Source organism: Schistocerca serialis, chromosome 3, assembly GCF_023864345.2.
Source record: "Schistocerca serialis cubense isolate TAMUIC-IGC-003099 chromosome 3, iqSchSeri2.2, whole genome shotgun sequence".
NCBI lineage: Eukaryota > Metazoa > Arthropoda > Insecta > Orthoptera > Acrididae > Schistocerca > Schistocerca serialis.
The window spans coordinates 292,218,470-292,235,150 of NC_064640.1; the positions used below are offsets into that span (position 1 = coordinate 292,218,470).

Sequence of the window (16,681 nt, forward strand, 5' to 3'; positions counted from 1 at the left end):
TGAGGTGTCAGCTCCGTCCGTGCAAGAGTTGGACGAAAATATGGAAATACCGTGACAAATGTACGCTTGAACATAAATGCAGATGCTAGCCAACCCTACAGGTTGTGATACTGTATTTGACCACGAGGGGCACCGTGCAATACCCTCAATACGTTTCAAGTGTCAGTCGTGGTCAGAACAGTGCTCTGTGTGCTCGTAAGTACATTATGCCGGAGCTAAGTGAATTCGACCGTGGGCAAATTGTTGGTGGTCGGATGCTGGGTGCTTCCGTAACCAAGGCAGTGGAAGCGTTAGTTGTTTCAAGAGGATACCGCTTACGGGGATAGCGGGAAAACATCAGCTAAGACACAACGCGGACGAAAGGGCGTGCTGAGTGATCGTGACGAACTGTCGTTGAAGAGGATTTTGCCGAAAAATAAGAGGACAACAGTTGCAAAAGTAACAATAGAAGTGAATATCGCGCCCGAGAGCTCTGTCAGCACCAAAACAACACGAAGGATCTCTACAAATAGGGAAATAAAGGGCGGGCTGGATTTTCAAAACCACTCGTCAGTGATGCAAATACCGGTAAAAGGAAAAGGTGGTGCGGAAGCCATACAACCTGAACTGTGGAGCAATGGAAGGAGGTCATGTTGTCGGACGAGTCTTGCATCACACAGTTTCCAACTTCTGGAGGAGTTTACGTCCCAAGAGTGAAACATGGCGGGGGTTCAGTGATGATTTGGCAACCATTTGTGGCATTCTATGGGCTCTATAGATACTCGTCACGGTCACATTACTGCTAAGGATTGATTTACCACTTTGGCCGATCAGGCCGATCCCATGGTTCAATATTTGTTCCCCGTTGGTGATGCTGTTCTCCAAGAGGACAGGGAACGTATTCACACTGCTCGTATGATCCAGGACTTGTTTTGTGAACATGAGGATGAATTGTCGCACCTCTCTGGACAACAAATTCACTACCCACAGTCAACAAACCTCAATACTATTGAGGTTCTGTGGTCTACTTTGGAGAGAAGGATGTGTGATCGCTATCGACCTCCATCATCGTTACCTGATGGTGCCTCATTTTGATGGAATAATGGTATAATATTCCCTTGAAAACCATACAAGCCCCGTATTTATCCATTACGAGACGACTGGAAGCTGTTTTGAATGCCAACGGTTTTCCTACTGCTTATTAAGCATGGTAATGTGTCGCGTTAAAGAGGACCTCATGGTTGTTAACGTGGAATGTAATGGAAAGTGTTAAAGGTTTATTAAATCCATTATAATACTAACAAACTAAGTGCGTGACCTAGAACTCACGTCTCACGAAAATGTGCTTAGAATATAAATAGCTCATCCTAAAAAAAGTGGTATGAGTCAATCGCAAGCGAAACTGCGTGTGTCACCACGAGAGGCAATTGGATGATAACCCACTCAAGGTCTAAGAAAGTAACTTTGGTAACGTGAAGAAACAAAAATACACCGAACACAGCATTTATTGATAATCTTTTGATGTGTAATTGTTTGGCATTGTAAGCTCTAAGTGAGGAGGACGATATGTTTTGTGAGACTATAACGTCAAAAACCATAAGTAACGTTACACTGTCATCATTTCATCATCAGACTTCATTCTGTACTATATAACCAACCTTTCTGCTCCAAAGTACAAGCCTATGTTACAATATGCTTGGCAAAAGGCAGTTTATGACAGTGATATACCAATACCATCCTTTAGAAATGTAATTATTTTAGCTTTTGATATTGGACTGCTTGAATGCAGAAGCGATGCTGAATGTGAAAAAAATGGCCGTGCGTATTGTTCTGCTCATCTTTGCTTTGAATACTCCATTGAAATCCTTCTGCTACACATTCAAGACTGAACAGCTGTGCAACAGTATCAGATCAGTTGAAAAGGTTTGTTGTTCTGACAGCGTAATTATTTTAAGTAGATGGAAATATAGTAATAAATAATAACACTGCAATATGTGTGCCTTTTGCCCTTTTATATCGATATTTTGGTCCTTCGCATTACTAATTTACCTCCATTTAACCTTGTGTAGGTGATCACTGAAATGCCACTCGAGGTAAGACGCTCAGTTTTCCGTGCGACTGGTTCATACCACTGTTTTTGGGACGAGCGATTTACACTACTGACCATTAAAATTTCTACACCACGAAGATGACGTGCTACAGACACAAAATTTAGCCGACAGGAAGAAGGCGCTGTGGTATGCAAATGATAGCTTTTCAGAGCATTCACACATAGTTGGCGCCGGTGGCGACACCTACAACGTGACATGAAGAAGGTTTCAACCGATTTCTCATACATAAACAGCAGTTGACCGGCATTGACGGGTGAAACGTTGTTGTGATGCCTCATGTAAGGAGGGGAAATGCGTACCATCACGTTTCCGACTTTGATAAAGATCGGATTGTAGCCTATCGCGATTGCGGTTTATTGTATCGCGACATTGCTGATCGCGTTGGTCGAGATGCAGTGACTGTTAGCAGAATATGGAATCGGTGGGATCAGGAGGGTAATACGGGACGCCGTGCTGGATCCCAACGGCCTCGTATCACTAGCAGTCGAGATGACAGGCATCTTATCAGCATGGCTGTAACGGATCGTGCAGCCACGTCTCGATCCCTGAGTCAACGGATCGGGACGTTTGCAAGACGACAACCATCTGCACGAACAGTTCGACGACGTTTGCAGCAGCATGGACTATCAGCTCGGAGACCATGGCTGCGGTTACCCTTGACGCTGCATCGCAGACAGGAGCGCCTGCGATGGTGTACTCAACGACGAACCTGGGTGCACGAATAGCAAAACGTCATTTTTTCGGATGAATCCAGGTTCTGTTTACAGCATCATGATGGTCGCATCCGTGTTTGGCGACATCGCGGTGAACGCACATTGGAAGCGTGTATTCGTCATCGCTATACGGACGTATCACCCAGCGTGATGGTATGGGGTACCATTGGTTACACGTCTCGGTCATATCTTGTTCGCATTGACGGCACTTTGAACAGTGGACGTCACATTTCAGATGTGTTACGACCCGTGGCTCTACCCTTCATTCGATCCCTGCGAAACCCTACATTTCAGCAGGATAATGCACGACCGCATGTTGCAGGTCCTGTACGGGTCTTTCTGGATACAGAAAATGTTCGACTGCTGCCCTGGCCAGCACATTCTCCAGATCTCTCACAAACTGAAAGCGTTTGGTCAGTTGTGGCCGAGCAACTGGCTCGTCACAATACGCCAGTCACTACTCTTGATGAACTGTGGTATCATGTTGAAGCTGTATGGACAGCTGTACCTGTACACGCCATCCAAGCTCTGTTTGACTCAATGCCCAGGCGCATCAAGGCCGTTATTACTGCCAAAGGTGGTTGTTCTGGGTACGGATTTCTCAGGATGTATGCACCCAAATCGCGTGAAAATGTAATCAGATGTCAGTTCTAGTATAATATATTTGTCCAATGAATACCCGCTTATCATCTGCATTTCTTCTTGGTGTAGCAATTTTAATGGCCAGTAGTGTAAATTCTGAGCGTATCTGTATGTGGTTCTGAGCGTTCGAGGCCACGCTCTTCCCTTGTCAGTCCACAAGAGCTGAAAGTCCTTCACGAATTGGTCCTGTTTTGAGGTGTTGAACTCGGGCTGCTCTGTCTGGTAAAGGGAGTAAAACGAAGTGGTCAAGCTCGCATTTCACGGCCTGTGAAACAGTCTCAGCATGACAGACAGAGTGGGTAAAACTAATATTAGTTCATATAGGCCAAGAACGCTGTTGTGTTGTGCGGCGGTGTTGGATCTCTGCCGGACAGCACGTTCTTCGTCACACACACACACAGACACACACACACATACACATACACTACTGCGCGCGCACTGGGGCTGTACGGCAACGGTGCTTGCAATGAAACACTACTCGTGGTCACTGTTTCGTCAGAAAGTTGCAATGAGACGTTGACGTGCTACGCGAAACTAACCTGAGGAGTTCGGAAACTTACGCGTCTTCCTGTAGCTGTCCATCTAATCAATTATTTATTTTCCAGTCAGACTTCAATTAGTTTAAAAACCACATTTTGAACGTCACCTAAAAATCACAACACTAATCACTTTGACAAGGTCAGGAGGGGCTTTCGTCTCTTTATTTCGATAAAGCACGGAAAACGTAAATCAGCGTCGTTATACAAGGATTTGAATTCGATCCATTCTAACCACTGGAACATGATTTAACTGCAATACTACCACGCTATGAGTACGTCGCAGTTGTTATGAACAGAGGTGTGACAGGTAGCTTGATACCCTCTCTAAGAAAAATAATTGAAAAACAATCGGTTAATGTTGCGTGAAATGACTCGCCTAAAAGTTAGAAATAAAATAGATTAGAGAAACATTTAACACACGTCATTTACTGTAGATGATTTCGGGCATCATTCAAACAAGCGTCAAATGTTTCTCTAATCAAATTCAAATGGCTCTGAGCACTATGGGACTTAACATCTGAGGAGGTCATCAGTCCCCTACACTTAGAACTAGTTAAACCTAACTAACCTAAGGACATCACACACAGCCATGCCCGAGGCAGGATTCGAGCCTGCGACCGTAGCAGCACCGCGGTTCCGCACTGAAGCGCCTAGAACCACTCGGCCACAGCGGCCTGCGTTTCTCTAAACTATTTTATTTCTTACTTTTAGACAAATCACTTCACAAAACATTTGACCGATTGTTTTTCAAAAATTTTATTTATTTTCGAGTTTTGTTCAGAAAGTATGATCTTATTAACATTTCATTTGCTTTACTAGGACCTTCTCGTCACTAAATGTCCTGAATTTAGTACTTGATTCGAAGGAAAACATTTTCACAGTTAAATATCACACCACTGTAACCTTTTATGCGCAAAACAGCTAGGCCTTGAAAAGATAAACTGTTCGACACCTCAAGTGTTCTCCTAGTGGTTGTTTTTTTCGAAACGTCCCTTTTTACCCAAAATAACCGGGCGTTGAAGACATTTACATAGCTAAAAATAGTTGTTCGTGAAATATTTCAGTTGTTCCTCAAGTCATTAATAAAGTTCTTCTTAATTACCATAACTACGTCAAGCAATTACATATTTTTTGCAAAACTAAGCCTTACACTGGTCAACGTGAGACCTCAGTCATCCAATTCGCGTTCTTCATTTAGCTAGGAGAATTCGGATAAAAACCTATTATGTAATTTATAGGGAGTCTGAAACGTTCGACCAAAGGAAAGAAATTTGTACGTGAAATTAAAATGGATGAGCAATACCGTTTTAGCTGAGGCCAACTCTCCTCATCCATGGTGTCCATAGCGAATTAAATATCAATGAAGACTATATAAATCAGGCATAAATAACTGTAATTTTCAATTCACGTTACATTAGAACAATTCTTCGGGCTACACTGGTAACCGAATGCATATTCAGAGAAGAACTTTGTAACAGTCAGATGTAAGACCGTTCTTAGCTAATTTATTGCATAGAGAAAAGAAAAACGCGACAGTTACCCCAAGCATCTGAATAGTGGTTTCACTGTAACATAGGGGTCAGACATACGGGATATGTTAAAAATTGCTCTGGGTGCTATGGGACTTAACATCTGTGGTCATTAGTCCCCTAGACTTAGAACTACTTAAACCTAATGACATCAGGTATATTACAGGAGGCGTTGTATTTCAGTTTGTAGATTCGCTAATTCCTTCATAGCGCAGAAGCAAGGAGTGCAAAACAATGTAGACAGTGGTGATGCGATATAACCATACGTCCGGCTATTCAACAATTAGTAGCTTTTAAGGAAAGAACTCACGTTTACGTTAAAAGACGAAAAGCGTAATTTCACACCTGAATCCTTTAGAAAATAGTGTGACCAAATGGAGGCAAAACGAGCTTTCTTGGCGACGAGTGAATCTTTCGTAATGGCATATCTTGCTTCGAAACAATATGCCAGTCAGCAGAAGGTTATTGGTCTCTACTTTTACTAAAAATTCTAGAAAATGATTTGCGAGATTTAAATAGGGCATATATGCCGCTGTGATTTCGTTATAGAGCCAAAGAATCACTAATGCACACACTAAGCTCAACTGAATTGTATTGACGAGACAAAGACAGACGCAACGTAAAAAAAAGTGCAGTAAAGAAAATGCAGTTACAAATAACAATGGACTATTTTATATTGTACTAGCGAATCGCTAAACACACTATGTGATCAAAAATATCTGGACACCTGGCTGAAAATGACTTACAAGTTCGTGGCGCCCTCCATCGGTAATGCTGGATTTCAGTATGGTGTTGGCTCACCCTTAGCCTTGATAACAGCTTCCACTCTCGCAGGCATACGTTCATCCAGGTGCTGGAAGGTTTCTTGGGAAATGGCAGCATATTCTTCACGGACTGCTGCTCTGAGGAGAGGTATCGATGTCGGTCGGTGAGGCCTGGCACGAAGTCGGCGTTCGAAAACATCCCAAAGGTGCTCTATAGGATTCAGGTCAGGACTCCGTGCAGGCCAGTCCATTAAAGGGATGTTATTGTCGTGTAACCACTCCGCCACAGGCCGTGTTTTACGAACAGGTGCTCGATCGTGTTGAAAGATGCCCATCGTCATTCCCGAATTGCTCTTCAACAATGGGAATAAAGAAGGTGCTTAAAAAATCAATGTAGGCCTGTACTGTGACAGTGCCACGCAAAACAACAAGGGGTGCAAGCCGCCTCCATGAAAAACACGACCACACCATAACATCACCGCCTCCGAATTTTACTGTTGGCACTACACACGCTGGCAGATGACGTTCACCGGGCATTCGCCATACCCACACCCTGCCATCAGATCTCCACATTGTGTACCGTGATTCGTCACTCCACACAACGTTTTTCCATTGTTCAATCGTCCAATGTTTACGCTCCTTACACAAAGCGAGGCGTCGTTTGGCATTTACCGGCGTGATGTGTAGCTTATGAGTACCCACTTAATCATGAAATCCAAGTTTCCTCACCTCCCGCTTAACTGTCATAGTACTTGCAGTGGATCCTGATGCAGTTTGGAATTCCTGTGTGATGGCCTGGATAGATGTGTGCCTATTACATATTACGACGCCCTTCAAATGGTTCAAATGGCTCTGAGCACTATGGGACCTAACTGCTGAGGTCATCAGTCCCCTAGAACTTAGAACTACTTAAACCTAACTAACCTAAGGACATCTCACACATCCATGCCCGAGACTGGATTCGAACCTGCGACCGTAGCGATCACGCGGTTCCAGACTGTGGCGCCTAGAACCGCTCGGCCACTCTAGCCGGCCCACGACGCCCTTCAACTGTCCCTTCACGTTTCCACTTCACTATCACATCGGAAACAGTGGAGCTAGGGACGTTTAGGAGTGTGGAACTCTCGTGTACAGATGTATGACACAAGTGACACCCAAGCACGTAACAACGTTCGAAGTCCGTGAGTTCCGCGGAGCGCCCCATTCTGCTCTCTCACGGTGTCTAATGCTTACTAACGTCGCCGATATGGAGTACCTGGCAGTAGGTGGCAGCACACTGCACCTAATATGAAAAACGTATGTTTTTGGCGGTGTCCGGGTACTTTTGATCGCATAGTGTATGTGTGGGAATTGGGTATACACCATAAGACAAAAAAAAAAAAAAAAGACTCACCAGGAAGGAATTGTCCGAATGGGACGGAAATCAGTATATCTGACATACATGTACAGACAAACAAATGTTTGCAATTCCAGAAAAATTGAATGATTTATGCAAGAGAAAGAGCTTCACGATAGGCGAATAATTACTTACATAAGGGCTAGAGGTGGACCAATGCATTATTGACTTGCTCATTCTGTCAACCTCTTTCACTTGAGTAAATCATCAGTTTTTTCTGAAATTACAATCAGTCTAGCGATTTCCGTCTCATTCGGATTCCTTCGTGATGCACCTGTTTCTTTTTCCCTCTGCCTCGCTTCCCATCTTCTCCACCCCCCCCCCCCCCTTCAAAAATCTGTCCATCTTCTCTCCCTCCCCCGTCTCTCTATCACATCCTCCCCCCTTTCTCCGTCCAACTTCTTTTCTCCCATCCCTATTTCTATTTCCTCCCTTCCCACTCTCTGTCCTCTTACCCCTCTCTCTCACGTTGAGCCTTGCTTACTGTTATTGCGAACGGGATCTTGATTGGGAATTGTAGTCGCTTAAAATAAATTGGTAAATCTTTTGGTATCACTGGTATACGAGCATAGCACACATCTATCTTACCAACTGCTGTATATGTGAGGATAGTAGTTTCGGTGACAGTATTTCACATAGTTTTAATGTTTTAATCTGTGAATAGATAGGGTTAGAAAAATTCGGACAATTCAGATTCTGTAGTAGTATTCCAATTTTAAGCCGATAAGCCATAAATACAACATTCCTGTTTTCTATAAAATCGATGGCGAGGAAGGAAACAGTACAGCACATTGTTGTGTATACCATTTCTGTGTGAATCACTGTATGAGGAGAAACAATACACATAGGAAAAACAATTTGTCTAATGGTTTACATACCCTTCTACCGTAGTTGAAACTGACTGCGAGAAAGAAATCAAAACCGGGCATTTTCACAGAACAGCACAGTATTTTCTTTCTCCCAGTCGGGTTTAACAGAAAACCTGTACATTGTCGTTTAAAAAAATATATAGCCAACGTCTTATGAATGTTTATTACAGTATTGTGTAAAAATTTGATGTAAATCAGTCAAGAACTTTTTGAGCTTGTTAGTAACAAAGAGGGGCATTCAATAAGTTCTTTTTTTCTCGGCCAATTTCGGTTGAAAACATGTGGAATCTGTTGTGGGACATCGACCAACATTCCCGCTTCAGTCCCTACAGTTTCATGATGTTCCGGTAGCTGACGGCGCAATACGTGGCCTAGAAAATGGCATCTGTACAGGAGATGCGCTGCAAGCAGAGAGCTGTCACTGACTGTCTTTTGGCGGAAAACCAGAGCATCGCAGATATTCATAGGCGCTAGCAGAATGTCTACGGAAGCCTGGTAGTGAACAAAAGCACAGTGAGTCGTTGGGCGAGGCGCCTTGTCATCATCGCAACAAGGTCGCGCAAACCTGTCCGATCTTCCGCGTGCTGGCCAGCCGCACGCAGCTGTGACTCCCACAGTGTTGGAACGTGCGGACACTCTCATTCGAGGTGATCGACAGATCACAGTCCAACACCTCGCTGCTCAGCTGGACACCTTGGTAGTGCTGACACACTCGTCCACTAGTTGGGGTACTCAAAGCTGTGTGCCCGCTGGGTTCCACACAGTCTAACAGAAGACCATAAGGAGCAACGAAGATACATCTGTACGAAATTGCTTACTCGTTACGAGGCTGATCGTGACGATATTTTGTCGAACATCATCACAGGCGATGCAACATGGGTTCCTCACTTAGAACCGGGAACAAAAGGACAATCCATGGAGTGACACCACACCATCTCTCCTCCGAAGAAAAACTTCAAAGCCACACCCTGAGCCGGTAACGTCATAGCTACGACTTCTGGGGCTCTGAAGGGATTATTCTGTTTGACGTCTTCCGTCATGGAGCAACGATCAATTCTGAGGTGTATTGCGCTACCCTCGGGTATGAACAAACGACTTGAGCGTGTTCGCAGCCACAAAAATGCAAACGAACTTCTCCTTCTCAATGACAACGCAAGGTGTCACCCAAGTCTGCGCACCCGAGAGGAGCTCACAAAACTTCATTGGACTGTTATTCCTCATCGGCCCTACAGCCTGGATCTCGCACCTTCCGACTTCCATCTGTTTGGCCCAATGAAGAATTCACTCCGCGGGAAGAAGTACGTGGATGATGAGGGAGGTTATTGATGCGGCAAGAGGTTGGGTCCGACGTCGACCAATAGAGTGGTACCATGGGGCACACAGGCCGTCCCAATAAGGTGGCGTTCGCATTAAACGGAGATTATATTGAAAAATAGGATTTTATAACCAGGAGAAGTACATCGGTCAAGTACTTTTCGAGGCTATTGGTAAAAACGTTCCAAGACTTGTCTTTATGTTGTAGTATACACTAATGGCCATTGACATTGCTACACCAAGAAGAAATGCACATGATAAACGGGTATTCATTGGACAAATATATTATACTAGAACTGACATGTGACTGCATTTTCACGTAATTTGGGAGCATGGATCCTGAGAAATCAGTACCCAGAACAACCACCTCTGGCCGTAATAACGGCCTTGATACGCCTGGGCATTGAGTCAAACAGAGCTTGGATGGCGTGTACAGGTACAGCTGCCCATGCAGCTTCAAATCGATACCACAGTTCATCAAGAGTAGTGACTGGCGTATTGTGACGAGCTAGTTGCTCGGCCACCATTGACCAGAGACGTTTTCAATTGGTGAGATATGCTGGCGAGGGCAGCAGTCGAACATTTTCTGTATCCAGGAAGGCCCGTACAGGACCTGTAACATGTGGTCGTGCATTATCCTGCTGAAATGTAGGGTTTCGCAGGGATCGAATGAAGGGTAGAGCCACGGGTCGTAACACATCTGAAATGTGACGTCCACTGTTCAAAGTGCCGTCAATGCGAACAAGATATGACCGAGACGTGTAACCAATGGTACCCCATACCATCACGCTGGGTGATACGTCCGTATAGCGATGACGAATACACGCTTCCAATGTGCGTTCACCGCGATGTCGCCAAACACGGATGCGACCATCATGATGCTGTAAACAGAACCTGGATTCATCCGAAAAAATGACGTTTTGCTATTCGTGCACCCAGGTTCGTCGTTGAGTACACCATCGCAGGCGCTCCTGTCTGCGATGCAGCGTCAAGGGTAACCGCAGCCATGGTCTCCGAGCTGATAGTCCATGCTGCTGCAAACGTCGTCGAACTGTTCGTGCAGATGGTTGTCGTCTTGCAAACGTCCCGATCCGTTGACTCAGGGATCGAGACGTGGCTGCACGATCCGTTACAGCCATGCTGATAAGATGCCTGTCATCTCGACTGCTAGTGATACGAGGCCGTTGGGATCCAGCACGGCGTCCCGTATTACCCTCCTGATCCCACCGATTCCATATTCTGCTAACAGTCACTGCATCTCGACCAACGCGAGCAGCAATGTCGCGATACGATAAACCGCAATCGCGGTAGGCTACAACCGGACCTTCATCAAAGTCGAAAACGCGATGGTACGCATTTCTCCTGCTTACACGAGGCATCACAACAACGTTTCACCAGGCAACGCCGGTCAACTGCTGTTTGTGTATGAGAAATCGGTTGGAAACTTTCCTCATGTCAGCACGTTGTAGGTGGGAATCTATAAGAGCAAATGTATAAGTGAAACACTACGTTTACATGCGTCACATCTTCCGAAAGACGAAAACCAAATTTCTGAAACAGTTTTGCGTTGTGGTGTTTACATGTTAAGGTCTGAAGCGGATTTGCTAGCTTAGTTAAATACGGCGTCTGGAAAACAGCTGTTCCAGCTTCTGATTTAATCAGCACAATCGCTGTTTCTCTTCACTTAAACGTTAGAGATAGATTCGTGCTCAGTCTAATATTTCTGCTTTTCCTTCACTGCACAATAAGTCACTATCTCCATATTAGCCGTATACTTTGAAAAAAATGGCGTAACCTGGACAACCCAAGCACGTTCAAAAACGGTTGTGCGTTTACGTGGGAACAAAAATCGATTGAGTAAATGGAAAACCAGCACCTAGAAACGGATTCCCACAATAGATTCTGGAATGTTCACATGACCTACCAGAAACGGTAGCTTAAAATCGGTTTACGAAACCCTGTTTTGGGAGCCGCATGTAAACATAGTGAATGAGTTTTCAGATATGCCAGTTGTGTAGTGATGGGGAGCTCGTGAATGAGTCGTTCAAATGAACGCTTCACTCCAGTGAAGTGTGAACTAACCACTCAATTTCAATGAACTGGTACTTCAAACTCTTCACAGATAGCACACTCGACACTTTTTCTAGTTCACTCACTCTCTTTCCCTCTCCCACTACATCGGCGCTACGTCACTCATCCTCCCTTCACTTCAATCCTCCATGATAACGCCCCATCACACACAGCAAAACGAATCAGGGAAACGATCGAGGCGTTCATTTGGGAAATACTAGGGCATACGGCTTGTTCTCCAAACTACGCTCCGTCCGATTATCATCTATTTGCGTCACTGGTTCAAAAATGGCTCGGAGCAGTATGGGACTTAACATCTGAGGTCATCAGTCCCCTAGAACTTAGAATTACTTAAACCTAACTAACCTAAGGACATCACACACATCCATGCCCGAGGCAGGATTCGAACCTGTGACGTAGCGGTCTCGCGGTTCCACACTGTAGCGCCTAGAACCGCACGGCCACTCCGGCCGGCTGCATCACTGGGACACGCTCTCAGAAATGTATAAATAACAGTGGGATTATTTTGAATAAAAGATTGTTTATCAGTTTCAAACAACAGAGTGTAATTATTGCAACCAAATTCTGGTTTCATACTTTTACACCTGGTATTCTACACAGAATTAACTCCTGTTCGCGTGGTGGAAAAGGGGTTTAAACGAAGTTATTGAATTTATTGACTTTCTTGGGAAAGTTCTGATCTCTGATTCTATCCCGCTGTAGTTCAATTCCTCTGTCTTTGCCTGTATGGTTTTATGGCATTGGGATGAGATCATGAAGCTCTTAGAACCTCTTTGAGCACTTAATTGCACAATTAAAAACCGAGTTATTTTCCCTTTTGTGACATTTGCTAGTTTCAAAACCACTCCCAATTCACGAATGCCAACGTTCCCACTCAATCTTGACTGATTATAATCACTACATGCGTCGAGGGACCATTTTTCTTTTTATATGGATTCAATAATGTTGTGTATACTTTGTGATGGTATTCGTATTATTATAGTGATCATAATTGACTTGTGAATATTCAACCCTGTCACACATTTTCCATACCCTACGAAATCTCCAGAATGGTCAACAATCTTGCTTTTCAAGAGATAAAGTAATAAATTCTCGTGTATTCCTCACCATTAATAAAACCAATTGTTTGATGTGAACTGCGTCTACGTATGTTCGTACCATACCCGTAGCATCCCTCTATTGGGCCATCTTAGTAAAGAATGTATGCTACCAGGAACGTGTGACACTGTAAGCACGGTACATGAATGTGGTATGCAAGAAGTAAGTAAATTACTAGCCCCCTCCCGGTCCCCTTTCAAGTCCACGGGGAAAAGAAATTCTGTAGTTATGTGGGAAAAGGTGGGTCCACCAAAGTAATAGCAAATTAGACAATTAAAACTGGTTGAAGATATAATCGGAAAAGGTAGCACCTATCTGGATTACTCTAAATCAAAACGAATAGACGACTTTTGACCTCTAAGATTTTTTAGTGAATGTTGATGTCGCGTTTTGTGCATTGTGTCTGAATCCGACTTGCAAAGTCAGTTTCCATTCACTGCATGTTCACTGGTACACAGCTCACAAGTAAATCAAAATGATATTATCTGCAAACTTGACTTGGTCAAAATGACAGCTGCAGGGGTATGATGTCGTGGTTCATCAACACACATTACTTTCAGAGTTTCTTTAAATTTTTAATTTCATTTTATTCTAAACAGTTTACGAGTTATTTTGAATGCAGAAATATATTGACCTCCTCCAAAAATTGTGAAATCTTATGTGTCGGATATATTTCTCGTAAAACAGAATGAAACGATGTTCGCTCTTTTTTCTAGGAATGCTTATAATCTACGGCGAAGGAGCATTACTACATTGGCGAACCTGTTCCTGGCTGAGTATGATATACATAATTGTACCAATAATTCTCGTATGGACGTGCATTCCCGAGAGCCCAGTCTGGCTCATTGCAAGAGGAAGAGTTGACGAAGCAGAGGCATCGCTCAAATGGTTCGGTGGCAAAAACGTAAGTTTAGTTTAGTACTTGCCATTGAATTGAATCGCTTGTGCTATTTTTAACCATTTTAGATGCTAAGATTAAAGAGATGGCTCTTTTGGTTGCTACTTTCAGTTCATTTTCCAGACGAGTTCGAAGGCTGAGAAATGGTCAAACGCAGAGCTGTGTTTTATTCTTATAACATGCTTAAAGTTTTCATACAATCAAATAGGGGTAATGCAGGAGTAGGTTTAATAATGAATAGGAAAATAGGAATGCGGGTAAGCTACTACAAACAGCATAGTGAACGCATTATTGTGGCCAAGATAGATACGAAGCCCACGCCTACTACAGTAGTACAAGTTTATATGCCAACTAGCTCTGCAGATGACGAAGAAATTGAAGAAATGTATGATGAAATAAAAGAAATTATTCAGATTGTGAAGGGAGACGAAAATTTAATAGTCATGGGTGACTGGAATTCGAGTGTAGGAAAAGGGAGAGAAGGAAACATAGTAGGTGAATATGGATTGGGGGACAGAAATGAAAGAGGAAGCCGCCTGGTAGAATTTTGCACAGAGCACAACATAATCATAACTAACACTTGGTTTAAGAATCATGAAAGAAGGTTGTATACATGGAAGAACCCTGGAGATACTAAAAGGTATCAGATAGATTATATAATGGTAAGACAGAGATTTAGGAACCAGGTTTTAAATTGTAAGACATTTCCAGGGGCAGATGTGGACTCTGACCACAATCTATTGGTTATGACCTGTAGATTAAAACTGAAGAAACTGCAAAAAGGTGGGAATTTAAGGAGATGGGACCTGGATAAACTAAAAGAACCAGAGGTTGTACAGAGATTCAGGGAGAGCATAAGGGAGCAATTGACAGGAATGGGGGAAATAAATACAGTAGAAGAAGAATGGGTAGCTTTGAGGGATGAAGTAGTGAAGGCAGCACAGGACCAAGTAGGTAAAAAGATGAGGCTAGTAGAAATCCTTGGGTAACAGAAGAAATATTGAATTTAATTGATGAAAGGAGAAAATATAAAAATGCAGTAAGTGAAACAGGCAAAAAGGAATACAAACGTCTCAAAAATGAGATCGACAGGAAGTGCAAAATGGCTAAGCAGGGATGGCTAGAGGACAAATGTAAGGATGTAGAGGCCTATCTCACTAGGGGTAAGATAGATACCGCCTACAGGAAAATTAAAGAGACCTTTGGAGATAAGAGAACGACTTGTATGAATATCAAGAGCTCAGATGGAAACCCAGTTCTAAGCAAAGAAGGGAAAGCAGAAAGGTGGAAGGAGTATATAGAGGGTCTATACAAGGGCGATGTACTTGAGGACAATATTATGGAAATGGAAGAGGATGTAGATGAAGATGAAATGGGAGATATGATACTGCGTGAAGAGTTTGACAGAGCACTGAAAGACCTGAGTCGAAACAAGGCCCCCGGAGCAGACAATATTCCATTGGAACTACTGACGGCCGTGGGAGAGCCAGTCCTGACAAAACTCTACCATCTGGTGAGCAAGATGTATGAAACAGGCGAAATACCCTCAGACTTCAAGAAGAATATAATAATTCCAATCCCAAAGAAAGCAGGTGTTGACAGATGTGAGAATTACCGAACTATCAGCTTAATAAGTCACAGCTGCAAAATACTAACACGAATTCTTTACAGACGAATGGAAAAACTAGTAGAAGCCAACCTCGGGGAAGATCAGTTTGGATTCCGTAGAAACACTGGAACACGTGAGGCAATACTGACCTTACGACTTATCTTAGAAGAAAGATTAAGGAAAGGCAAACCTACATTTCTAGCATTTGTAGACTTAGAGAAAGCTTTTGACAATGTTGACTGGAATACTCTCTTTCAAATTCTAAAGGTGGCAGGGGTAAAATACAGGGAGCGAAAGGCTATTTACAATTTGTACAGAAACCAGATGGCAGTTATAAGAGTCGAGGGGTATGAAAGGGAAGCAGTGGTTGGGAAGGGAGTAAGACAGGGTTGTAGCCTCTCCCCGATGTTGTTCAATCTGTATATTGAGCAAGCAGTAAAGGAAACAAAAGAAAAATTCGGAGTAGGTATTATAATTCATGGAGAAGAAATAAAAACTTTGAGGTTCGCCGATGACATTGTAATTCTGTCAGAGACAGCAAAGGACTTGGAAGAGCAGTTGAATGGAATGGACAGTGTCTTGAAAGGAGGATATAAGATGAACATCAACAAAAGCAAAACAAGGATAATGGAATGTAGTCTAATTAAGTCGGGTGATGCTGAGGGAATTAGATTAGGAAATGAGGCACTTAAAGTAGTAAAGGAGTTTTGCTATTTGGGGAGCAAAATAACTGATGATGGTCGAAGTAGAGAGGATATAAAATGTAGGCTGGCAATGGCAAGGAAAGCGTTTCTGAAGAAGAGAAATTTGTTAACATCCAGTATAGATTTAAGTGTCAGGAAGTCATTTCTGAAAGTATTCGTATGGAGTGTAGCCATGTATGGAAGTGAAACATGGACGATAAACAGTTTGGACAAGAAGAGAATAGAAGCTTTCGAAATGTGGTGCTACAGAAGAATGCTGAAGATTAGATGGGTAGATCACATAACTAATGAGGAAGTATTGAATAGGATTGGGGAGAAGAGAAGTTTGTGGCACAACTTGACCAGAAGAAGGGATCGGTTGGTAGGACATGTTCTGAGGCATCAAGGGATCACCAATTTAGTATTGGAGGGCAGCGTGGAGGGTA

The 16,681-nt window shown here is 43.3% G+C and overlaps 1 protein-coding gene across 1 annotated transcript in view; it reads left to right on the plus strand.

Moving 5' to 3' along the window:
- Positions 1–16,681, plus strand: part of LOC126470081 (facilitated trehalose transporter Tret1-2 homolog) — a 315,904-nt gene that overhangs the window by 245,610 nt on the left and 53,613 nt on the right. The window contains exon 6 of the mRNA XM_050097592.1: positions 13,762–13,949. Coding sequence (XP_049953549.1) covers positions 13,762–13,949 — 188 coding nt within the window. The remainder of the gene's footprint in view (positions 1–13,761; positions 13,950–16,681) is intronic.